At 53.0% G+C, this 25,149-nt stretch overlaps 1 protein-coding gene across 4 annotated transcripts in view; it reads left to right on the top strand.

The window, feature by feature from the left end:
• The window catches only part of SLC12A5 (solute carrier family 12 member 5), a 34,907-nt gene that overhangs the window by 1,077 nt on the left and 8,681 nt on the right, over positions 1 to 25,149 (top strand). For 2 of the 4 annotated variants that reach the window (XM_049869176.1, XM_049869175.1), the window contains exons 2-16: positions 12,163 to 12,257; positions 12,609 to 12,740; positions 13,083 to 13,229; positions 14,073 to 14,127; positions 14,623 to 14,753; positions 16,672 to 16,913; positions 17,623 to 17,834; positions 19,793 to 19,963; positions 20,291 to 20,389; positions 20,538 to 20,595; positions 21,852 to 22,026; positions 22,698 to 22,816; positions 23,104 to 23,202; positions 24,241 to 24,360; positions 24,759 to 24,863. In XM_049869176.1, the coding sequence (XP_049725133.1) occupies positions 12,163 to 12,257; positions 12,609 to 12,740; positions 13,083 to 13,229; positions 14,073 to 14,127; positions 14,623 to 14,753; positions 16,672 to 16,913; positions 17,623 to 17,834; positions 19,793 to 19,963; positions 20,291 to 20,389; positions 20,538 to 20,595; positions 21,852 to 22,026; positions 22,698 to 22,816; positions 23,104 to 23,202; positions 24,241 to 24,360; positions 24,759 to 24,863 (1,960 nt within the window). Of the gene's footprint in view, positions 1 to 6,493; positions 6,737 to 12,162; positions 12,258 to 12,608; positions 12,741 to 13,082; positions 13,230 to 14,072; positions 14,128 to 14,622; positions 14,754 to 16,671; positions 16,914 to 17,622; positions 17,835 to 19,792; positions 19,964 to 20,290; positions 20,390 to 20,537; positions 20,596 to 21,851; positions 22,027 to 22,697; positions 22,817 to 23,103; positions 23,203 to 24,240; positions 24,361 to 24,758; positions 24,864 to 25,149 lie in introns of those variants that run through there. The other 2 variants (XM_049869177.1, XM_049869178.1) reach the window with 2 other exon arrangements.

The raw sequence follows: 25,149 nt of genomic DNA, 5'->3' as shown, positions 1-25,149 counted from the left end.
AGAGGTAGCACCTTGGCTGCACACACAGTCTCCCCGGCAGGGACCGCTTATCAGGGGTCCCCAGACTGGATCTGCGCCCCTCAAGACTGGCAGGAACAAGGCGAGTCTGCTTAGAGTGTCCCCAGCACGGGGAGGAGGAAGAGCCTCCTCGGGCCGCTAGGGGTCGCTGCTGAGCCGCAGGTGAGCTCTCACTGGCACCAGCAAACCCAAGCGCCAAAACCCTAAGAAGGGCCTTTAGGGATTTCTTTGGCGAGCCTCCTCCTTGTGTAGATGACCACATCCAGGCCTAGAATTTCACGGAGCTTCAGCTCCATGAACTAACTGTCTCCTGGACGTGGCCACTTGGATTTCCGCTGTTTACCTTCCCCATCATTTGTCTGCCCCTTTTCCCACTTTCGGGAATGGCCTTATCATCCTCCCAGGATTGAAAGTCAGAAATCTGGGAGTCGTTCTCAATGCCCCCTTTTCTATTCTCGCCAAATCTAATTGGTCCTCAAATCTTCTCCACTTCACCTCCACAACTCATCCTGAATCTGGCCACATCTCCCCATCTGTGCATCACCACCACCCTGGTCTGGGCCTCCGATCTCTCTCGCATGGCCTTGTCCACAGCCTCCTCACAGGTCCCCCTGCCTCCAGTCCTGCCTTACTCACCCTCCACACGGACTTCCAATCACTTGTAGGATAAAGACCAAGCCCCTTGATCTTCATTCATATTCCCTCCTTTTCTGCTCCCAGTCTGCTCCCCCTCCCCCTCCCCCATTAGCCAGAGAAACCCCTACTCACTCTCTGAGTTGCAGCTCATTTAACCTCTTCTGAAATCCTTCTTCCCTTTCCCTTGCTCCCAGGCAGAGGTAGACATTTCCCATCATTAGAGCCCATATCCCTGTGATGGCAGTTATTTACTAGTGGTGCAGTGGTTAAGAGCTTGGCTACTAACCAAAAAAGTCAACAGTTCAAATCCACCAGCTGCTCCTTGAAAACCCTATGGGACAGTTCTACTCTGTCCTATTATAGGGTTGCTATGAGTCAGAGTTGACTCGACGGCAAGGGGTTTGATTTTTGGTTTCTCCTCCTTTGGTGCATCTCAGGGGCAGGGACCATATCCTTTTATCTTTGTATTCTGAGCTTCAAGCCCAGAGCCTGGCACTTAGTGGGTTCTTAATGCTCATTAGACGAGAGGGGAAGTGGCTGTAGGCTCCTGCTTCTTCTGCCCCTGCCTTCTCTCCTCCCACTCCCGGTCCCCTGGCCTGGGAGTAAGATGGCTGTCTCTCTTGCCCCAGGGTGCTTGCTTACTCTTTCCGTTCTTTACAGCCCCACACTCCCTCACTGTTCAAGTAAAGCACAGCCCCCAGGCTTTGGGAGTGCAGATGTGTGTGCAAATTGGATGTGAGTCTGGAATTCTTTGTGCTCTCTGTATATATATCTTTGGGTTTCTGGAAGGGGGAGCATCCCACACTAGCCCTGATGACCTGTGGGCTGGTCAGTGAGTCAGTCCTTTTGTGTCACCGTTTGCCAGTGTGTTGATGGGCATGTTGATGAGTGTATTTTTGTGTCTGTCTGTGGGGGTGGGTCCCTGTGTGCATGTGTGTGCTAGAAGCCCCATTATGAGATTGACCTGGATGACTTTTAACCTCTTAAGCTCTGAGATGGCCTCGAGCACTTCCTCCCTGGGAGGTCACTGCATGGGGAAGCAGAAAAGCCTCCCAGAGGGAACCCAACATCTGGTGGCATCTTTTCCACAGCTGTTCTTGTGTCAGGCCTCTGACCTCAGGGAGATGTTCTCACCACCTCCGGTCCTCACCCAGGTCCAAGGGGAGGGGTGGCAGCATGTATAAAGTAGAGGAAGGGTTGGAGGAGGTTTTACAGGTCAAATGTGTGTGAGCATTGTCTTTCACTCTGGGCCAAGGAAGTGGGGTTTTCCCCTGTGGGGTGCTTCCTACTGTCAGGGAGATCAGCTGTAGGTGGCCACACAACTCACAGGCAGTGAAAGAAGCTAGTCAGAGACTGAGCCTTGAGTTCATTCACCCTGGCTGCGGCCCCCAGGCCTCCGTTGCCCCACCTGAACTATGAGGAGATTGATTGTGACCTAGGAGTATACCTGGGAACAGTTGAAAGAGCTCTTGTCTGGGTTAAGATCAACAGGAGGCGAGGTGTGTCCCCATGGAGGGAGAGGGACCCAGAACATGATATCCATCCATGCTCAGGCTCTGTGGTGTGGCCTTCTTGCATATTGCTTCTCCTCTCTGGGCCTCAATTTCCCCACCTCTAGTATAAAGGAGGGAGCCCTGGTGGTGCAGTGGTTAAGAGCTCAGCTGTTAACCAAAAGGTCAGCAGTTCGAATCCACGAGTCACTCTTTGGAAACTGTATGGGACAGTTCTACTCTGTCCAGTAGGGTCTCTATGAGTCGGAATCAACTCAATGGCAATGGATTTTAGTATAAAGGAGCTGAATAGGAAGTTACCTGAGGGTTCTTCTAGCCATAAAAATTGTTTAATGATCTTTATGATTAAGATTATTTGATAATCTAGAAGGGTGAATTCTCTGCCTCCTCCAGACCCAAATCTCAGGCTTCAGTCTCTCCATCTGTATATTGGGAAGAATGACGCTGTTATTGGTGCAAATGTCTGATCTGGAGATCACCTCCAGACTGTTCAAGGAGTTCTCCAGTGTTCCCCTCCTTAAGCCAGGGCTCAGAGCCTCACTGCCCAGTACCTCGGCCCAAGGTGAGCCCTGGGAATCTCCATGGCAACAAAGTGGTTATGAACGGGGCTGCAGTTGCCATGGTGACAGGCTGCTGTCTCTCTCTCTCTCTCTCTCTCTCTCTTTGCTTCCCCCTCCTCTCCCCTCCCCTCTTCTCAATGAACCAGAGATCTGCAGGCCCCAGCTCTCCAGGTGGGGTGGGGGTGGGGGGTGGGTGCAGTGAGAAGGGTGTCCAGAGTGGAAAAGTGGGAAGACAGGGCTGAGATGCAGGGAAATGGGGGGTTGTTGGGGTGCTGTTGCCATGGTGACAGGGCTGCAGCCTGTTAATTAAGCCCCTGGTTGCCACGGAGATGGTGGTGGTTGACGTGCTCTGCGGCGAGCCTTATGTGTATGTGTGGGGTGCACTGTGCGTTGGACTCATCAATTCACTTTTAGGGGCATGGGTTTGGAGGACGGGACTTGCAGGTGGGAGGGAGAAGAGTGAAGGAGGGGGCTTGGGGCCTTGGCTCCATGAAACTAGAGCTGGGGGTGATCGGGTTAGGTCATGGGGATAAGAATGGGGACTGAGCCATAATGGGGAACACTGTGTTGGCCTCAGCTGGAAAGAGACAGTCAGGTGGCTCCAACTTCCTCATCCTTGCTTAGTGGGTGGAGCCTTGGGCTGCAGGTCAGGGAGCTGGATTCTACTCCCCAGTCTGCCATAATCTCACCCCATAAAACAATTTGTACCTTCCATTTCTAGACTCTAGTTTCCATATAAATGGGGAAGTGGTAAAAAATAATTTATAGAGTCTCTTTCAGCTCCATAATCCTAAGATACCCTGGAGGCAGCTTCCCTGAGCTTTTTTCTTTCTGAGAAACATAGGATGGGAGAGAGAATGAGTTTCAGAAACTCTGCATTCAGAAATAGGACCCTGCCCAGCTTTGCATCGTGTTGTTTTAATGAGAGGGTTACCCTAGTCCTAGATCTTGCTAGGGCTCTGGCTAGGAGGGGCTGCTGGCCTGGCAGCCAGGTTCCTGGGGCTTAGAGCTGAGGGATCACTTCTTGTCGGCCAAGGCCAGGCTGGCAGCACAGGAGGTGCCTACAATGTTTTCTCAAAGTCCACTGCAGAGGGTTGGCCTGAGGCCAGAATAGGGCCCAATCTCCTTGAAAGGTGAGAGGTGTGAATCAAGGGACCGGGGTCTCCTCTTGGGACCATCTCCTCACTTGGCTTGGGCTCCTTAGGAAGGGCTCCTTGACTTTTAGTCTGAGATAAATGGAGAGAGTACTGAGTTTCAGAGCAGGGAGAAGTTCCATGGAATATCCAGCCCAACCCTTTCTTTTTACAGATGAGAATACTGAGGTCCAGAGAGAGGAACTCAGTTTTGCTCTGAAGGCACACAGGGAGTTTTGGGGCAGAGGACAGGATACAAACACTGTCTCCTGAATCCCAGACACCTCTTGAGATAGGAGCTCTGAGGAGGTGGATAGATGGGGGACCCTGCCTTCATCTCTGCTCCCGTGGGTTCTAGGTTTCCTTGTGGGTGAGTCCAGTCAAAAAATGGCTTCCCAAGTGGCCGGAGCTTCACTAGCTCTGGACCACAGATGAAGGGAGAGGCCTACAGGGGAACCTTCCAGACCTGGGATTGCTAAATAACCCCAGCTTCTACTGTATTCCACAGCACTACTCGGACAAACATACTGTACATGTTTTACTATGTTACATGTCCCCATAGAGCAGTAGAAACCCCTCGTGATGGTGGTGGTGGTATATGTGTGTGTAGCAAAGTGCTTAGAGCTACTTGAACACTGGCCTGCCCACCTTCTCTCCTTTTGACCCCTGTCACCAGTCCAAACTAATTTCACCTTTTTTTGTGGTTTTCTCTCCGGGAGACTCAAGACCAGTTCTCATGCTTTGAATAGCTAGTTCTCCACTCTAAAGGGCCCAAAGCACATTCACAGAACCTAGTGGCAGTGATACCTTGTTGGTGGGTCCCTCAGAGACATCTCTGAGTCAGCTGCTGCAGACTCCACAGTTGACCCAGGCTGAAAAAAAAAAAAAAATAGGCTGAAGTCATTGACAAATTCGTGCAATGGAATCTGGGCAGCTGGCCCTGTTCACGGTGCTGAAAGAGACCTGTCCTATAATGGGGTCTTCAGGGCTGTGGATGACTTTTTAGGGCCCTTGAAGGTCTTCTGGGTCCGACTTCAGTTGCAAGAGGATAAGCCACTCCAGTCCTGCACCTGCGAGGCCTGAGCCCAAGAAAAGGGAGAAAGCTCATCTGAGACCCGATCTCTTTTCCTTTTTTCAGTGCCAAGAAGCTGTTGAGCAGCTTGGGCGTAACTGCATCCTTGCCCCTCTGTTAGAGGCAGGACCAGTTTACAACGGGGTTCTGTTGAGGAGGGGTTCCTAAACTGGAGTAAAGAGAACTGAGTTCTAGACCAAGTTGTGCCGCCCCCGGCACTGTGCCCCTAGGCAGTCGTTTCCCTCTCTGAGCCTTAGTTTCTTCGTCTGCAAGATGAAAGCTGTGCATTAGATGAAACAATGGATAAGATCCCTCCAGCCCTGGAAGTCTTCTGGAACTCATAGGGCTATAGCATTGGGGGCTAGAGCGAGTCTGAAGATCATTTCCTCTTAATCTGCACCCACCCTCCAATTTTTAGATCTTCCAGAGACTCACAGGGTCCAAACCTCTAATGCCACCTCCCGAGATGTCTCCACCACTGGCTCAAAGCTGGACTCTAGAAGTGATGGGGGGAGGGGTGTCCCAGGGTGCTCAGGCTTCTGGGAGGTTGGTCTCAGGGGAGGGGGAGGAGCACAGAGAGAATGTCGGCTCTAGAAGCTTCAGAAAGCAATCCTGGATTATGGGGATTAGACACTCCCAACCCAGGAGAAAATCTGATCTGAAACCGACAGGCGGCCTCATTCGCCCCTCCCCCGCTCTGTCCCTGGTTAGCCATCCAACCAGCCTGCCCTCCCTGGAGGCTGCACCACCCACCGGTAGGGAATCCAGCTCCGACCAGAGTGCTGCCTTCTCTCCTCTTACCCATCTCCTCCTCAGGTCATTCCAGAGTAGAGGGTCCTTGTCTGTGGGTTCCCAGGACTTGATTTGGGGTGGGATGCTGCTACTCCTGTCAGTTTAAGCACAATGAGAGTTCACTGCGGCCTTCAGACTCCACCCCTCCCATTTTAAGACAGGCTGGGCTAGACGGTTAAGCTCAGTGACCCCGAACCCCCAGGGGGCAGCACACTGCTTCAGTTGTTAGGCCCCTGGGCGCTCTACACCTCCAGCTCCAGCCCCTTGAACAGCGATATAGGAGAGGGTCTGGTTCTTCTCCCCTCTTCAGGGCTCCTCTCTCCAGCTTTGCAGACAGGATCTCCAGGGCCCCATATTCCATGGCGGCCCCTGTCGCTTCAGTCACCCTTATCTTACCCCCTCGGGGGTCACCCCAGACCCAAAGCCAGGCGGCCGCTGTGGGGCCGCATCTCCGCGGCCGCGACCTAGTTCCCTGCCGTTATTTTTAGGGCGCGGGATGGCACCTGCCCACGTGCCGGGCCCCGCCTGCGTCGGAGAGTGTGTGGGGGAAGCTGCGTCTGCTCAAGGGAGGCGAGGCCCCGTTTCCCGCAGCCCCCCTCCATCCCACGCGCAAGTCCCCCGTTTTCGTGTGAGGGGGGCGCCAGGCTCGCTGTGCCCGCCCCTCGTCCCCTCGTCTCCCTTCCTTCGTCCCTCCCTCCTGCGCTCCCCCCAAAACCCCGCCAGTGGCTCACGCCTCCTGCATACGGGATGAGGTGAGCAGCGCCGCCGCTGAGAGGGGGCGCGCGCGGGTGTGAGCGTGTGTCCGTGTGCGAGTGTGTGTGCGCCGGGCGGGCGGGCACTGCAGCTTCCTCCTCCGTGGAGCGGAGAGCGAGCGAGAGCTAGAGCAAGCGAGCGGCGAAGGCAGGCACAGGGGCGCGGGCGAGGCGGCGCAGTCATCCCCGGGCCGGCGCGGCGCCGCCACCATGCTAAACAACCTGACGGACTGCGAGGACGGCGATGGGGGCGCCAACCCCGGTAAGCGGCGGTCCGGGGGCGGCAGGGGAGCGGGCGGCGGGGATGGAGGCAGCTCTGGGGTTAGAGGCGGAACGGGGGCCTCCTGTTTCAGAGAAGAAACTGGCATTGACCTGGGCGGTGGGCGCCGGAGGCGGCCTGGCGCCTTGCTCCATTGGAATGCGCCCGGCGCTGTCCGAGGTTCTGGAATGCGCCGCGCCTGGGGGCAGGACTGGGGACAGAGAGGTTGCTATTGCCCACGGCCGGGGGGCAGACGTAGGTTAGCTAAGAGGGGGAGGAGGTGGGAAGGGGATAGTGGAGCTAGAATGGGCTGACGTGGAGCTCGACGGAGCGCGAGGAGGGCGCATTTTCCCGGGAAGGGACCCTGGCGTCCTGGCGCAGAGCGGGGACCAGCGCCACCGGAGGGTGCAGCCTGCTGCAGTCCCTTGCTCTGAGACTTCCAGTAGAAAAGTAGGGGGAAAGACGGCTATGGGAGGTTGGAGCCATATGACAGCCCCCGTCCGAGCTGCAGTGTCTCCTTAAGGGAATCACTTGGTGCAATCGGGGTCCCCTCCCCCAAGGCTGCCCGAGTCCAGGCTCAGACTGAAGCGTACTTCCTCCTCCGGAGGTTCTAGGCTCTACTTTGCGGAGTCTGCCGCTCCCTCTCGCTTCCCCGTGGGTTCCTATTCTGGACAGGCAGCGAGATCACCCTCCTTTCTCCCCTCTTTCCCCCTCCTCTGAGTACCCTGGGGCGGCAGTGGGGTTCCTAGGGCGGGGCAGGGAGGAGTCGCTCTAGTCGGCTCTGGAAGCTCCCCCAGCGAGGCCTCAGGAATGGGGTCCCAGTGGTTGAGTCCCCGAGCGTTGGCGCGGACACTGCGGACGCGCTGCGGTGGGTGCAGAGATAGACCAGGAGTCAAGGGGCTCTGAGCAAGTCCTGTCGCTGCGCCCTCTCCCGCCCTCCTCCGCGGTTTCATTGCTCCAAGGCCTTCGGGGGGCCAGCCACCCCCTCGAGCTCCCGGACCCCCCGCCGCCCCCAGCGGTCTCAGGCATCCATCACGGCTGTCAGCCGCCCCCACCCCCCACCCTCCAGTGGCGTTGCGTCCCCTGCGCACAAGCGCCTCCCGCTTGGTTGTCTGCGCTCAGCGCCTTCAAACGCTACCCTGGGCATTGCCTGACCCTCTGGGCGAGACTCCAGCAGACACGTCTCTGGGGGATGGCCGAAGCGCCCCAGGGCTGAAAAAGTGGAGTCTTCCAGGGCCTTGCAGCCTTGACTCTAAGGTCCTCTGGGCCTTGGATCTAAGCCAAGGCCAAGTGGCCACTTGGGAAGGCTGTGGACACCAGGGTCCCTCATCCTTTGTCTTAGATCCCTTACTCCTCTGTAGGGGTGAATGATATACAGGGGCTAGAACTACCGGTTGGCCAGCTCATCCATCTCTCCAGTGACCCTGGGGTCACCTCATCCCGCAGCTGTCCCCCTCCCCGCAGCTTCAGTTGCGGGAGGGAGGGGGGTTGGCAAAGTCAAGTCTGCGACAGCACCAGGCACCCCGATGCGGTGCCTGGGGAGTGATGGGGGGTCATTTCCATCCAAGATCCCCTTCTGGTGCCCCCGTTCTGAGAACGGGGCTCACCCTGAAAAATAACCTCTCTGTGTCCCTAGACATGGGGGATGGTCCAGGCCCTGAGCCCTGGCTTTTCTGATCTGATGTTGGAACCTCCGTGGTATCTTGGGAGGCCTAAAAAAGAACACCTATGTATGTGGAGCAAGGAGTCAGCTAGGAACCCTCTTCACTCGAGCCCCTCCCCATCACTGTCCAGATCCCAAGTGTAGGAGGGACACCTCCAGACCACCTCTCTCTATATAGGGCCCAGGACCGGGAACTGAAGTGGTCAGGACCTGGGTCAGGCGTCCTGGGCCCCAGAGAGGGAGAACCTCCTAGCAGGGCATGGAGATGGTGGTAGGGGGCGCCAAGAACCTCCTGGACTTGAGGGAACAGGGACCGTCAGACCAAGAGCCCCGGAGGTCTCTGATCCGAGGTCATGGGGTTGTATGGGGAGAGCTGAGGCCGATCTGGGGAGGTGGGAATAGTCGAGTAAGAGGGTTCCTCCGGACGAAAGAAGAACCCAAGGACATTGCCCTCCAGGTCTCCTTTCCCCTTGGGGTCTTACGCCCTCGCCCCACCTCCCAGAGCTGGTCTGGGGATTCCCCCAGGCCCAGCCCCAGGCCCCGGGGGAGGCTCCTCAGTCCGCGTTGGTTGCCGGTTTCCTCTCTGGGAGCTCAGGCCGCCGCAGCTTAATTGAAAGCCGATTCGGGCTGAGAGCTCCCAGGGGGCGGGGGCAGGGAGGGTTCAGCCTCTGTCTGGCCCAGCCTCTCCCGCGCGCTGCTCCGCGCTCCATCACCCCGACTCCGGGCTCTAGGGAATCGGGGCGAGTTTCCCCTTCGTGGTCCTGCACCTCTGAGAGCTCAATGAAGCTCCCCACCCCTCCCGACCTGTGCGCCCCGCGTTCCAGAGAGGGGACCAGATCAGCCCTGGCAGACGAGTACGGGCGCCTGGCGTCCTGCCTAGGCGGCGGGTGGAAAGGCGGGACCCAGGGCGAGTCTCCAGAGCCGCCCCCTCCCCGGCCCTCATCTCCTGGCCCGGGTCCGGCCAGAGTCTGGCTCCGCGCTGCGCGCGGCGTTACATAAGCGGCTGCGGGCGCGTGGCCGGCTCGGCTCGGCGTTGCGCTTTCGGCCCGCGTGGTCGCCATGGAGACCTGCACCGGGCTGCTCCCTTGCTGAGTCTCGGTCCTAGACGCCCCCTTTTATGCTCCCCACGCACCACCGGTCCCAGCGAAGGAGGAGAGGATTGGGAGGGGGTGTGAAAAGCAGAAGAGAAGGGCTCTCCTGGCTAGTTGTCCTGGCCCTAAGAGCGGACGCCACGGGAAACGGACCCAGCCGCACAGGAGACAGGGCCCTAAGTTTTTCGGCTGGGAAAAGAGGTGTGGGATGGGGAGCCTGGGCTGACTGGGACACCAGGCATGTTAATAATGGTCGCAGTTGTAAAAGAAGCAGTAACACCAGCACTAGCTACATTTATGTGCTAAAGCACACCCAATATGTATTTTATTTAATCCTCACAACAGCCATATGAGTTTAGGACGATTGTTACCCCTTTGCAAAGGAGGAAACGGAGGCTTAGAGCCTTTGTCACTCTCTAAACGTGAGGACACAGCCAGTGAAGTTGGGACTGGGACCTAGGTCTCCTTGGCCCCAGCCCCTTTTCTTAACCACAAGTAAATTTCTTCTCATCTCTTCCCCCTCCATCTTGGAAGTCCCCACCGTGGTGTGTTGAGAAGGGAGGCATCTTGTCAGCCTTTTAAAAGGAGAGGGAACCCACCGAGGGTTCCCTCTTATTCATCCTGTTCTCTGGCCCCAGACAGCTCTTCTCCTGGAGTCAGGAAGGGAATTTATCTCCAAGGACTTTTTCCTGAGCGCCTATTATATGCTAGGTCCCACAGAAAGGAGTTCCAGAAACTCATGTATGTGAGGGGAAAAAAGAACTAGTGGCTCCTTCTCTGGGGGAGCAGGAATTCCCACCTTGGTGGATGAGGTGAAAGTAGTGGCAGGAGATAGTGGGTGGTGGGTTTTCTGGAGCAGATGAGACGTCACTTCCTCCCCCTCCCCAGTTTTGAGACAGGATGGGATTGTGTTTATAACAGAGGGCGCAGGTCATGCTCTGGGGATGGGTCCTAGGTGGGTGATTAAGGAAGTTTGCCAGGAGGTAGGGAGGAGGAGGATGGGGAGGACAGATGGAGATGGGGAGGGAGAGATGTCAGGAGATGCAGGGACCAGGAAATTCAGGATACATAGGGTCTCAACTTCACTTGGGACTTGGTCAATGAGGATTTTCTCCAGGGTACAGAGAGGTGTCTATTACTGGGATTCAGCCCTGGAACTGGGGAAGAGTGATGGCTGGAGCCAAGGGAATGTGTCTATGGAGGTGTCTTATCTCTCTCTGAAAGGACCCTCCCCTCTTTTCCAAGAGACTGTCTCCTTGGATGATCTCATCCAGGCACGTGGCTTCGCATACTTCCTGCACACCTTTACATAGATGGTTCTACCTCTTTTCTTTCTCTTGAGTCCCAGACTGACCCATATATCCAAGTGGATTCTGGACATATCCACTTGAGTCCTCCAGCCCCTCATCCTCAAACAATTCAACATCTTCCCCACTCCAACCTCCTCCTCTTCCAGCCCTCCCCATACATTAAATAGCACCATCTCCTAGGTGTTATCCTAGGTTCTTCCTCCTCTCCCTCTTCATACACCTGGTATAGAATCTTTGCTAAGAATTCTTGAGTCTGTCCATTGTCCCACTCGCTCTGGTCTGGGTCATCATCAGCCCTTGACTGGATTACTGAAAGTCTCCCACTAGCTTCTGCATTCTTCACCTCAAGGCCAGAGTGATTGCTCTAATGTACAAGTCTGTTTGTGGCACTTCTTTGCCTGAAACTCTTCAGTGACTTCCTGTTGTCTTCTGAATGAAGCCAAATTCTTTAGCATGACCCAGCCTGCACTTACCTTCCTGGGCTCACCTTTTCACATTCCCCTACCCATCCTTCAGGTCCCCAGCATGGCTCTTCTTCAGACTCCAGCCAGACCAAACTTCTTCCAGCTCCTTTAACCCACTCTGCTCACTCTCACCCCTGGGCCATCGAACATGCTGTTCTGTCTGCCTGGAACACTCTCCCGCCTCCCTCCCAGCCTGGCTCTTACTCATCCTTCAGCTCTCAGCTGAAACGTCACTTCCTCTGGGAAGCCTTCTGTGACCTCCCAGGCTGGGCTGAATGGCTCCTCTGTGTTTCCACAATCCCTTGTTGATCTTTAACCACAGTTCTTACCACTCTGGGCTGGAAATTCCTGGTTACTGGTTCATCTCCCATGCCCTTAGGCTACCTGAAGGCATGGATAGTGTCTGCTTCTGTGTTTTATCCCTCTGTGCCAGTACTGGCACATGGTGGACATCCAAAAAATGCATGGTGACTGAGGTGAGTGAGGGGTGTGGGAGATCTTGGGGGAGTCACCTCTCCAAGAAGTGGAGTATTTCTGGGGCTTAAGACTGTAGTATCTTTCTTCATTCTCCCTGGGATAAAGCATGTCCCCACCCCAGAACATCAGAATGCTATGGCCATGAAGGGGACCTTAGAGAGTCTTGAGGGTGCCCTGGTAAATGAAATAAGATCCCAACGAGTAAGGAAACACTCACACCTTTATCCAATACCCATGCCAAGCAGTACATTCAGCTCTTTATACGTGCTATCAGCCTAAAATCCTGCAAGGGATTAGTATCAGCTCCATTTTTTCCAACGTGCACGCTGAGGCTCAGGGAGTTAAAACGGCCACACAGCTGTATGCCCAGGAGGATGGAGGACAAACAGCTGGTGCCAGACCCCTGACTCCTCTGTCTTCTCAGGTGATGGCAACCCCAAGGAGAGCAGTCCCTTCATCAACAGTACCGACACCGAGAAGGGAAAAGAGTATGATGGCAAGAACATGGCGCTGTTTGAGGTGTGCTGCATGGGGTGTTGGGCCCCACTCACAATCCATCCTCTCCATCCATCACCTGCTCCCTCCCTCCCTGGGTTACAATGCCTCATATCTCCCTTGGGTCCACCTTCTTCCTTGAGCCTCCCCATTCCTCCTTCTTCCCTGGATTTACCTCCTCTACCCACTACTCCCCGCTTTGTAGCCTACCATCCTCTTCCCCCGTGTTCCTTGCCTATCTATCCCTCTTTCTTCCCCATCTCATCCCAGCCTCAGTGATTTTGCCCTCGTCTCACCCTCTGCCCCATACTATCCAGCTTACCCACTTCCTCCTCTGGGCTTCCAGCCTCCTGACACTGCCCCCTCCCTCTGCAGGAGGAGATGGACACCAGCCCCATGGTGTCCTCTCTGCTCAGTGGCCTGGCCAACTACACCAACCTGCCGCAGGGAAGTAGGGAGCACGAAGAGGCGGAAAACAATGAGGGTGGAAAGAAGAAGCCCGTGCAGGTGGGGGACTTGGGGAAGAAGGGATGGGGAGGAAGGGGGGGGTGGAGTGGAGAAAGGGTAGGAGAAGAGAAATATGGAGTCTGATGGAGGGATGAATGATGGAGGCCAAGGGGTGGGATTTGGGGGATGAGGGAGGAGATGCAGGGAAGGAGGGAGGGGTTGGTTTGAAGGGTAAGTGAGGGAGAAGAGAAGGATGGGAAATGGAAGCTGGAGGAGAGGAGGAAGGGAAATAGAATCAGAAGGAAGAAGAAAGAAGTGATGGGGATGGAGAGAAGAGAAGGAGGAGGTGGAGTGGGTCTGGTGTGTTGGTGGGGCTGCAGACTGACGCTGGCCTCCCCTCAGGCCCCACGCATGGGCACCTTTATGGGCGTGTACTTACCATGCCTGCAGAACATCTTTGGTGTCATCCTCTTCCTGCGACTCACCTGGGTGGTGGGCATCGCAGGCATCATGGAGTCCTTCTGCATGGTGTTCATCTGCTGCTCCTGTGTGAGTGACATCCCTCCCCTCTCTCACCCTTTGACAGCTGAGGCTGGGCAGAGGCCTGGGGTGGGAGGTGGGAGGTGGGAGGTGGGAGCGCGAGACCTGAGCTTTTTATAGGAACCACTCCTCATGATCTCTGAGAGTAAATTAGGTCTGACTGGCTCTTTCTGCATGTCCTATCATAGGCTTGTCCCTGAGGACTGTTAACCAGGTTTCACCTAGATCTGTGTGTGTGTGTGTATGTTTGTGTAATTACACAAGTAATGAATCATTGTGTCATTGATAAAAAAAAGATAAACAAAAAGAAGAATATAGAATTCACCTGTACGCTCGCCATAGTCAGCATTTTGGTGGGTACAGACACACAAAATGGGAGTATGTGTCACAGACAGCCTTGTAACTGGATTCTTTCCATCTCCTCTAAAAAATCAAATATTCACTGAAAACCTACTTCTTGCCACATTTCCGTTTCCTCTCACATAACCCGTGAGACCATCTTGCGCGTGAGGTAGCCGGTGCTGAAGTTATTATGTCCATTTTGTAGATGTGGAAACCGAGGCTTAGAGCAGTGCAGTGACTTGTCCAGGTCATCAGGCTCAGAAGCCAGGATGGGATTTCCAGAGCTCTCAGTGCTATAGTGTATGCTCCTTCCACGCACCTGGTGAATAAGAGGTTTTCTTGACAAGAGGGACTTGGCAGGCGTAGGAGTTGGAACAGGACCAGGGAGAAGCTCAGTGGAAGAGAACTTGTGGGTTTGGCGGGTGTTTATGGGGTATAGGATATGGCTCTCACCCAGGCCACCGCTGCCCCCTGCCCCAGCCACCACTCTGATTCTTTCTCTCCTCACAGACGATGCTCACAGCCATCTCCATGAGTGCGATCGCAACCAACGGTGTTGTGCCTGGTATGTGACTGGGGCTTCCGGGAGGGGAAGGGGGCCTGGAGAGTCAGGAGTAGGGCCTGAATGGTTAGAGAAGGGATAGTGCCCTGGGTTTTTGGGGTCAGCAGGACCTGAGAGAAGCCATATTGCAGACCTGGGAGCTGGGCTCTAAGTGTTTATGGGGTAGGTAGGGGCAGCCTTACTGGGGATGAGGGAGGGAAGCAGTTGCTGGTGTTGAATGGGACCATGGCAGCCCTTCCCCCTCAGCGTAGGACCCTCCTCTCCACCATCTTGTTTTCTGAGCCATGACCTCCTTAGAGGGATAATTAGCAACTTGGTAATTAGTGCTGCAAAATCCAGGCAGAGTTGCTGGCTGGGTCTCCCGCCAGACCCCTTTCTAGGGCTGCAGCCTGTGAGGCCCAGAGCAGGGCTCTCCCCACCTCTGTCATTGAGCCTCCCTCACCCCTGCAGCAGCCAGGGCCCCTCACACCTCTCACTGATACTAGTTTCTCTCTGCAGCTGGCGGTTCCTACTACATGATTTCCAGGTCTCTTGGTCCAGAGTTTGGGGGCGCCGTGGGCCTCTGCTTCTACCTGGGCACTACCTTTGCTGGGGCCATGTACATCCTGGGCACCATCGAAATCCTGCTGGTGAGAGGGGCCGAGGAAGAGATGTGGGGCCCCAGGGGTCAGTTGGTTAACCAGTGCTTCCAGGATACTTCTTCTAGGCCAGCTGGTCTGGAAGACCAGAGAGAAATCATAAGTGGTTCTACTTTGAAGAAGTTCACAGTCTAGTTGGGGAGACAAGATACAGTAATTATGTAACATAAACAGCTGTCGCTTCTCAGGCACCCACTGGGCTCCCAGCATAGCTCCCAGTAGTGCTTTAGAGTCATTATCTCAAATCCTCATGTGGTTTAAGTATCATTATGCCCATTTCACAAATGAGAAAACTGAAGCTCAGAGAGGCAAAGTGACGTGTTCAAGGTCACTCAGCCACCAAGCAGCAGAAGTGGTTGATAGGAGTAAAAGTAATGGTCAGAGTCATAGTAGGAATGTCACACAATAGCTAGTATTTTGTGAATGCCCCCCATATGCCAAGCACCGTGCCACGGGCTCTATGAATGTTTACTGTAGTGGGGTGATGGTGACTGGGTTGAGGAAGAGAAGAAGGCTATGAGGTACCCTTGTAAAGAGATCTGTTAGGAGGGGTGACCAATGAGAAGCAAGGGTGGGACTGACAACTCCTCAAAAAGCTGGGTTGCTGGGCAGCGTTCGAAGGAGAGGGTCTCTGGTCTTCCTGCCCCTCTTGGAGGTGGTGGGAGCTGAAGAAGGTCCCCTGGTGTATAGAAAGTAGACCTGACATTTTGCAAGCCCCTACTCTATGCAGCCTCCAAGGCCTGGAATATTTAATCCTTGTGACTCTCCTGAGAGTTAGAAGATGTCCCCATTCTATAGATGAAGAAAGCAAGGCCCAGGGAGTTTAAGGAATGTGTGGAAGGGATATGAATCTGTGTCTTTCTGACTCAAAGCCTGTGCTTTTCCATGATACCATGTTGCCTTGGAGAACCAGAACTACAAGGCATCACGGGCTCCTGGTTTTGGGAGAGGACAGAGGAGTGCACGGGCATGGAGGATGGGTGGGGACCCTAAGGCCTAGGGAGACAAATGAGAGAAGACTAAGAGAGCTCCATGACTTAAAAAGAAAGGACTATTTTTTATTATTACAAAATCAATTCTGCCCATTGTGTAAAATTTCAAAAATATCAAAGCAGGTAATAGCAATCATCCAAAGAAAATCACCCTTACTGTTTTAGTGTATTTTCTTCTAGTTTATATCCTGACTTCATAAAATATAACTCTACGTTAAACATTTCCCTAAATAACCTGAAGCTCTCTTTGTAAATGTTATTTACAAGTGAAAACCACTTTTGTAAGAATCTAAACACAGCAATATTTACTGGGTACATTTTAGAAAATACACATATACAAAAAGAAGAATAAAGGTTATCCACATTTTTCTGTTCAAGAAAACCTACTTGTGTAGATATGTTTTGGTGTATCTACACACACACACACTTAGTGACACATATATGTGTACGTGTGTATGTACGTATATAAATACACACATATATTTACAAAAATGAAATCATGAGGCACATTCTTTTTTCTTTATCTGATTGTTTTTAACTATATAATGTGGATACCTTTTTTAATCAGTCCATAAAAATTTGTGTCATCTTTTTTAACAGATTCTATTAGAAATAATAAAGGCAACAATTGATCATTAGGAATGATAATTAATAATAAAATAATATAAATAAATAATTGCTCCCAACATCTTTGTACTATCATTTTTTAGTGATTGCATAATAATGTTTGCAGGATAGACTACGCTTTCCTTAACCATTCCCCGATCATTGGATGTTATTTCCAGTTTTGCACTATTGCTGCGATGAGCATCCTTTTTTCCCCAAAGCCCTGTCTGTACTTCAGGTTATTTTCCTGGGTGATTCTCAGTTGGTCCTTACTGGGTCCCTCGGCTGACCTCCTCGCCCCTTTCCCACAGGCTTACCTCTTCCCAGCTATGGCCATCTTCAAGGCTGAGGATGCCAGTGGGGAGGCAGCAGCCATGTTGAACAATATGCGTGTGTATGGCACCTGTGTGCTCACCTGCATGGCCACTGTGGTGTTTGTGGGCGTCAAGTATGTCAACAAGTTTGCCCTTGTCTTCCTGGGTTGCGTCATCCTCTCCATCCTGGCTATCTATGCAGGGGTCATCAAGTCTGCCTTCGACCCACCCAACTTCCCGTAAGTCCTGCCCCTTGGAGCCCAAGGCATTGACCTCCTCCCTCCATGACCTGGTTTCAGGGTCTTCATGACAGTAGCTGCCAAACCCCGCTCCCTACCTGTTATCATCTGAGTGGTTGTGGGCTGGGAGCAACCTTCCTTGGAAGGAAAAATATCTCCTGATTTGAGGGCAAGCTCTTTGGGGTGGTATAACTTTTCTGGGGGTGGAATCAGTTTCCCTTGTGAGGATCAACTTCTTGCTGGTGGGGTGGACTTAACGGTTTCTTCCTAAGTGGGAATGGCTTGTGAAGGGATGAACATTTTCTGGGGCAGGGGACAAGCTCCTGGAATGGGAAAACCTCTTGGTGTTCAACAACTTTTCTAGGATGAGAAAGGACACAGAAGGGAGGGTCCAGGGCTCAGATCTCTCTTAGTTCTGCCTCTCTGCCTGGGACAGATTCCTCTACATCCCATTGTCCAGTGGTAATTATTGACTATTGTCCGTGGTGCTGAAACACAAAAACAGTGATTCTCCACCTGGGCTGCATGTTAGAATCCCTTGGGGAGCTATGAACAAATGCTGATGTCTGGGCTCCATCTCAATTAAATCAGAATATGTGGAGATGGAGCCCTGGCCTCGGTCTTTTTCACAGCTCCCCCAGTGTCTCTATTGTGAAGTCAGGGCAATGGGAGGTCGCTCCCCATCTTCCTCCCTTGATTCTCTACCTAGGATCTGCCTCCTGGGGAACCGCACACTGTCTCGCCATGGCTTTGATGTCTGTGCCAAGCTGGCTTGGGAAGGAAATGAGACGGTGACCACGCGGCTCTGGGGCCTTTTCTGCTCCTCTCGCTTCCTCAACGCCACCTGTGATGAGTACTTCACCCGAAACAATGTCACAGAGATCCAGGGCATTCCTGGTGCTGCCAGTGGCCTCATCAAAGGTCTGGGGGAGGGAAGAGGGCTGGTCTCCAGAGAACACTGCAGGGATTGTAGGTTAAGCAGTCAGGATTAAGGGGCTCTCCTTGGATACGGTTCAATGTAGTCAGCTTTAATTGAGCACCTACTTTGGGCTATGTTCTGTCCTTAGCATTATAGAGGGCCAGAGATGAAAAAGAGCCTTCAGATATCTCACTGCTTAGTGGAAAAGAAAGCCATCAATTTAATAAGTATTCATTAAGCACCTACGAAGTGCATAGCACCGTGATCGCCACTGGAAGCACAAAATAAATAAGTTGCAGTCCTTGGACTCAAGGAGGGTCCTGTGGCAGAGACAGATGTATTAGCAAATAAATTATGGTACCCATTGATGTGCATTCAATGAACAGAGGGTGACCAGGGGAGGGAGTGATCATGTCTTCAAGGTGGCAAGACAAGGTTTCCTGAGCTCACCTGAGGAGGATTTTGAAGGACAAATAGGAGATTTGCAGTTATACTAGGGGAACACGGGAGTTACAGAGAAAGGAACAGCTTGCCTAAAAACGTGCAGACACAGGAGAGCATATTGTGTCTTTCCAACCACATGTAATTTGTTATGACTGGGGCATAAAGTGCAGAGGAAGCAGGGGCAGGGATGTTGGAGAGGCTGGCATGAGTCAAGTTGCGGCAGGCCTTGGAAGCTATGTTGAAGAGCTTGGACTGTACCCAGGGCCTTGAGGAGCCACCAAAGGGTTTTGAGTAAGGGAGGGGCACGGTCAGATCCTCATCTCTGAAGGTTCACTCTGGCTGCTAATGTAGATGGGTTAAAAGGGGAGAGAAGAGAGGCAGGGAAGCCAGGAGGAGGCTAAGGCTGAGGCCAGGTGAGAGACATGATGATCTTCTGAACTGGAGTGGTGGGGTTATGTTTTGGGGATGGAGCAGCGGTTCTCAACTGGGACAGTTTTTCCCCCAGGAGACATTGGTTGTTACAGCCAAAGGGGGGCTCTAATGGGTAGAGGCCAGGATGCTGCTTAACACCCTGCAATGCACAGGATAGCCCTCACAACAAACAGTTATTTGGCCCAAAATGTCAATAGTTCCGAGGTTGAGATACCCTGGAATGGAGAGAAGGGGCAGATTTAGGAAATACTTCGGAAGAATAATGGACAGGAGTGGGAGATGGTTTTGATACAGGGGATTGAGGGGAGGGACCAGTTGAGGGCAATGCCAAGATTTCTGAATTGATGGTGATGCCATTTACTGAGCTAAGGGTTATGGGAAAGGAGCTGGTTTGGGGTGGGTGCAGGGTGAGATCAGTTTGGGACGTATTGTCAGAGATGGGTGCTCAGGTGTCTTTTACCCACTCGACTGAGCTCTTTGAGGTCAGGGATTAGGTCTGATTCTTGTGTGAGACCCCTGCAGGCCCAAAGCAAGGACTTAGGAATGTTGGTGGATGGAACCAAGGTCTGGGGGGAGTAAGATGTGGTTGACCTTGACCCTTACTTTTTTTTTAAACTTTATTGCGATAAAATATATATAACGTATAATTTGCCATTTTAACCTCTTTAAATGTACAATTCAGTGACGTTAATTACATTCATAACATTATGCAACCATCACCACCATCTATTCTCAAAGCTTTTTATCACCCGAAACAAAATAATTCCCTACTCCCTTCTCCCCCAGCCCCTGGTAACCACCAACCTACTGTTTCTATGTATTTGCCCATTCTATTTCATATAAGTGGAATCATAGGCTATTTGTCCTTTTGTGTCTGGCTTATTTCACTTAGCATAGTGTTTGCAAGGTTCATTCACATTGTCGCACGCATTAGAACTTCATCCCTTTTTATGGCTGAATAATATCCCATTGTATGGCTAAATCACCATTGTTTATGCCTCACTTTTGCCCACCCAACCTCCTGGTCCCAGAGCTCTGGACCACTGACTCTGGCCTTTCCCCTGAGCATCTCATCTGCCCACAGAGAACCTCTGGAGCTCCTACCTGACCAAGGGTGTGATTGTGGAGAGGCGGGGGATGCCCTCAGTGGGCCCGGCAGACGGCACTCCTGTTGACATGGACCATCCCTACGTCTTCAGCGATATGACCTCCTACTTCACCCTGCTGGTTGGCATCTACTTCCCCTCAGTCACAGGTGAAGGGGAGATCAGAGAGGGTGGATTCTGGATGGGAATGATGGGCAGGAGAGAGGCAATGATGATGTTGGGAATTTCTTAGCTAACAACCCCATAATAGGCAGGTGCCAACTATGCAGTATGCGGTCCCCATTGGACAGATGAGAGGCCAAGTTAATTAGGCCTAATTAAGGCCAAGAGAAGCCAAGTAATGCCCAAGGTCTCACACAAGTCAGCATGTCAGAACTCAGTCCCAGGCTTTCTGACTCCAAAGCTGGTGTCATTTCCTCTGGCTGGCTGGTCTTCCATGGCTCTCGCTCCTGTCCTAGCTGCTCCTCTGTTCGCAGGAATCATGGCTGGTTCTAACCGCTCTGGGGACCTGCGGGATGCCCAGAAATCAATCCCCACTGGCACCATCCTTGCAATCGCCACCACCTCCGCTGTCTGTATCCTCCATTGCTGGGCTGGGACCACCCTGGGTGGGGAGTGCTAGAGGGTGGGCAGCTGAAGTTGCGGCCTTACCCGGCTGGTTCAGGAGGGATGGAGAGGAAAGGGAAGTCTGCCCTGTGGAGTTTCCTTTATCCTTGGCTGCAGACATCAGCTCTGTTGTTCTGTTTGGGGCCTGCATTGAGGGGGTCGTCTTGCGGGACAAGTAAGTAAAGGAACCAGGGCTGGTTCTATTTGGGGGGTGGGGTGGTGGACATGGGGACCAAGTTCTTGGAAGCAGACCCAGGAGCGGGTGCTAAAACCTGTGAAAGGGGCCTTGTGGGAGGAGGCTACAGGGGGATGGAGGTTAAATTGCCCTAAAAACTACCAGGTGTACTATAGGCAAAATGACCATTTGGCCAGGTCACTCCCCTGCTTGAAACTCTTAGGAGATTCCCCTACTTACTATAAAACAAAGTTCCAGCTTCTTGGTACCAAAAACCAGGCCTCTAGGACCTGGCTTCAGGCTAGGTGTCCACATCCCGTCCCCTTTTCCCCACCTTACAGAAGTTAGGATGCTGCCAGTGGAAATTGACTTCTGTGATATGAGTCTTGGGTGGCGCAAATGGTTAAGCACTTGACTGCTGAATGACAGGTTGGTGGTTCGAACCCACCAGAGATGCCTCTGAACAAAGGCCAGGCAATATACTTCCAAAAGGTCACAGCCTCGAAAACCTTATGGAGCTCAGTTCTACTCTGACACATGTGGGGTCGCCATGAGTCGAAATGGACTTGACAGCAACTGTTTTTTGTTTTAAACCTGCATTTATCTCATCTCATTTAACCATAGACTTCCCACAAGATCGAAAGGGATCCAGAAGGCTATCCAACACATCCCTTCCTCTGATTCTCAAAGTCCTTCATCAGTGGCCCATTTGGGCATACCTCTGCTTGCACATCTCCGGGGACTGGGCTCTCTCTGCCCATCTAGGTGGCTCCTTCCATTTTAAAGCAGTGTCATCGTTATAAAATTCTTTTCTTTGATTCTCATGCCATCACAACATGATGAGACAAAGCTCCCATTTTTCAGATGGGGATACCAAGAGATTTGCCCAAGATGACATTTTAAACAATTGGCCATTTCCCAGAATCACTATTAGTGCCATGTTCTAGGCACTGTGCTGAGCATTTTACATGTGTTATCTCCTCTCACCAATCATATCAGATAGATTTGTAATGACTCTCATTTTACAGCTGAGGAAACTGAGGCTCAAAGGGGTTAACTGACTCACACAAGGTCACACAGACCCAGTCAAGGAAGTGCCCAGGACATCTGGGGCTTTGTCTCTCCCCTCACCCTGGCAGAGCTTGGTCCTGTGGTAGGCGTATAGTTGGTCCTGAACTGGCGTGGGAAAACCCACCTGGAAACTCAGGTGGCATTGCCCACCAGGCAACTCCTGTCCTTTTGCTGCTTCATTCTAGGTTTGGTGAAGCTGTGAGTGGCAATCTGGTGGTGGGGACGCTGGCCTGGCCATCTCCTTGGGTGATTGTCATTGGATCCTTCTTCTCCACCTGTGGGGCTGGGCTACAGAGCCTCACAGGAGCCCCACGCCTACTGCAGGCCATCTCCCGGGATGGCATAGTGCCCTTCCTGCAGGTCAGTGTGGGGGACGTGAGCCCCCAAGAGTAGAGAATAGAGCAGTCCATCCCCAGCAGACTAGACAGCCAGGCCCCTGCCCAGAGGGGGCAGTGCTGGCCCAAGGCTACGCAGTGAGCAAGGCCATGGCAAGCCCTGGCTCCTGAGGCAGTTCTGCTCTGCCACTGCTAAAGGAACGGGTATGCTCTATTTGGGATTTGGCCCATGATCAAATCCTTCTCTCTGGGCAGAGTTGTCTGTTCATAGGGGGAAAATGGCATTCCTTTGGCCCATTGGTTGGGAAGGGACTCCAGGAGGCAGCCAAAGGGCATGAAAAGAGTAGATCTCTCCATGGTGCTAAAAAAAGAAAAAAAGATTTATGGAACACACAGCCATGGCTGCTTGCGGGCCTCCTGATAGCTCCTATCCCATCTGTCCACTGGAGCTTCGTTTCCTCTTCGGGGATCATTTGAACTTCATTCCACCAAAGAAGCAATATCAGGGTGGGCAAGATACAGCGAAAGCCTGGTATCCCCTTGGGTTCCCCTGGAGGATGGGAAACACAGCATGCTGTCCCTACCTCTCACTGGTTAGTGGTTTCCTGCCTCTACTCCACTGGTTTCCAAGACTGGTGGAGAGGGACAGGAAGTCCTTAAGGTCTCAGGCCCCCATGATGATTGCTCTGTCCCCAGGTCTTTGGCCATGGCAAAGCCAATGGAGAGCCGACATGGGCCCTGCTCTTGACTGCCTGCATCTGCGAAATCGGCATCCTCATTGCATCCCTCGACGAGGTTGCCCCCATCCTCTCTATGTGCGTGCCTGGTGTCTTGCCCTCCCCATTCCTAAGTCTCCCAGCTGTGACCTTGACAACCTGCCCAAACACTTTCCCAGCCCCAGGAGGTTCTTATCATTTGTTACATAGAGATTCGTGCCCACATGTATTGGGAAGCGTTGTAAGAGAATTTGGCCTTTGAACTCTTCCTGAGTACCAGGACAATTTCTTTCTCCCCTTCCCTAGCCTCGTTCTTTGTGTCTGTGTCTTGATCTCTCTGCCTTCCCTTGCATCTCGGTCTCTCCCGGGGCCTTTCTTTGTTCTAGGTTCTTCCTGATGTGTTACATGTTTGTGAACCTGGCCTGTGCAGTGCAGACGCTGCTGAGGACGCCCAACTGGAGGCCACGCTTCCGCTATTACCACTGGTGGGTGTCCCACCTTCGCTTCCCCCTGGGGACCATCCCCTTATCCCTGCTCCACTTCCCACCTCACTCTGGTCCACCTTACCAGGTCTAAGGATGCCAAACTTGAATAGAGAGTTCCATTTTTTGCAGCTTTTGTAGCCCAGCTAGCATGAAAAAGATCCCAGAGAGGGTCTCCTTATAATAATAAATAATGATATAACACCGTCATAGACAGCCTCCGCAATAACCCCTACCCTGTGCACAACACTCAACCTCTTGGGAAGCTCTTACGGCATAATGCGTAAGTTAGAAGCCACCCTGACCCGAGTTCAAATCATGATCCTGCATTTCCTGTCTGTGAGAGCATGAGCTGATCATATCGCTTCTCTGAGCCTCAGTCTCCTCAGCCATGAAATGGAAATGATAACTGCACCTACCTCCTAGGATTCTCGCGAGCATTAGAGTGCGTGGTACATGCAAGGTGCTCACTCTTCGAAGGGTGGGGTTCTTACCGTTCTACTTTATGGCTCTTGGTCCTCACAATAGGCCTGTGGGGGAGGGAAGGTCATGCTTGTTCTACAAATAAGGAAACTGAGGCTCTAAGAGGGGAAGGGACAGGCCCAAGGTCACCCAGTAAGGCTACTCCAGAACTGGATTAAAACCCAGGCTGCCTGACTCCCATCCCGGTGCTCCTTCTGCTTTGCCAGTGACCTCCTACTGGGATAGCTCTTCCTGGGAGGTTCTGCTTCCCACTCTCCCCAGAACCCCTGCCTCAGAACCCATCTGGCCAGGGCTGCTTGGCAGGGACTAAGGCACTGGGACAGGGCAGTGGGGTGAGTCAAGGAGTTAGATGTGGTATGGATGGTGCCTTGTCTGTGACCACTCATTCATCCAGAAGGCCCCTATGTCCTCTTGGTGCTCAAGGAGCTGATGCTGTGAGTTCCTCTGGCCTGGCTGTAGCCTCCCAGGTCTTGCCCCATCTAACTTTTACTGTCTGAGACCTAGCAACAGCCGCAGCCCCACTGGGACTCAGAGGTTTGTCTTCCCTCCATTGTCCAGGACACTCTCCTTCTTGGGCATGAGTCTCTGTCTGGCCCTCATGTTCATCTGCTCCTGGTATTATGCCCTGGTGGCCATGCTCATTGCTGGGCTAATCTACAAGTATATTGAGTACCGTGGGTAAGTGTGGGGAGGGGGGGATGAGGCTGCAGGTTGGGAGAGATTGAGGAGGGGAAGAGGTGACTGGTGATTAGGGTGGAGAGGTGGAGAGGAGGCGAGGAGTGCAAGAGGATGGGGATAGAGTGGAGAGGAAGGGTTAATATGGGATGGGTTGGGAGATGGGAGCTGAGGGAGGGGCCGAGGCCTTGAGAAATGGGTGGGGATGGTGAGAGAATGGGTTTAGGAGGCACTCTGAAAAATTTAGCCAAGGTTTAACTGAATCAGATGGCAGGAGTGACTTGTGTGTCCTTTCTGAGCCTGAGATAGATGGCTCTGCCCTGGGGCTGCCAGTTCAGTGGGGACATTCTCCCTGCCACTCCCTGCCTGGCTTTCACGTGATCCCGGTCCCTGGCCCCCAGGGCGGAGAAGGAGTGGGGCGATGGGATCCGAGGCTTGTCTCTCAGTGCTGCTCGCTATGCCCTCTTGCGCCTGGAAGAGGGGCCTCCACACACCAAGAACTGGAGGTAAGTGGTGGTGGCACCTGTGAGGGACTCTGGGGGAGGGAGAGGAAAGAGGCCGGGGCAGACCCATCCCACTTGCCTTGTTCTGCTGTGTGACCCCTCACTGGCATTCCCGTAATGTCTCTTCATTGAAACCCAGCTTTGTCTAAGTCCTTCCCGCCTATAACACCCAAAGCTTAGCTAAGTTCCAGACATTTGTTTCCAAAAACCCCACTCACCAAGCCAGCCTCCTGACCGTCCGTCCGTCCGTCCATCCATCCATCCATCCTTTCCATCCATCCACAATATG

This window comes from Elephas maximus, chromosome 25 (genome assembly GCF_024166365.1).
Source record: "Elephas maximus indicus isolate mEleMax1 chromosome 25, mEleMax1 primary haplotype, whole genome shotgun sequence".
NCBI classification, from domain to species: Eukaryota; Metazoa; Chordata; class Mammalia; order Proboscidea; family Elephantidae; genus Elephas; species Elephas maximus.
This window is presented reverse-complemented; position numbering and strand designations above follow the sequence as displayed.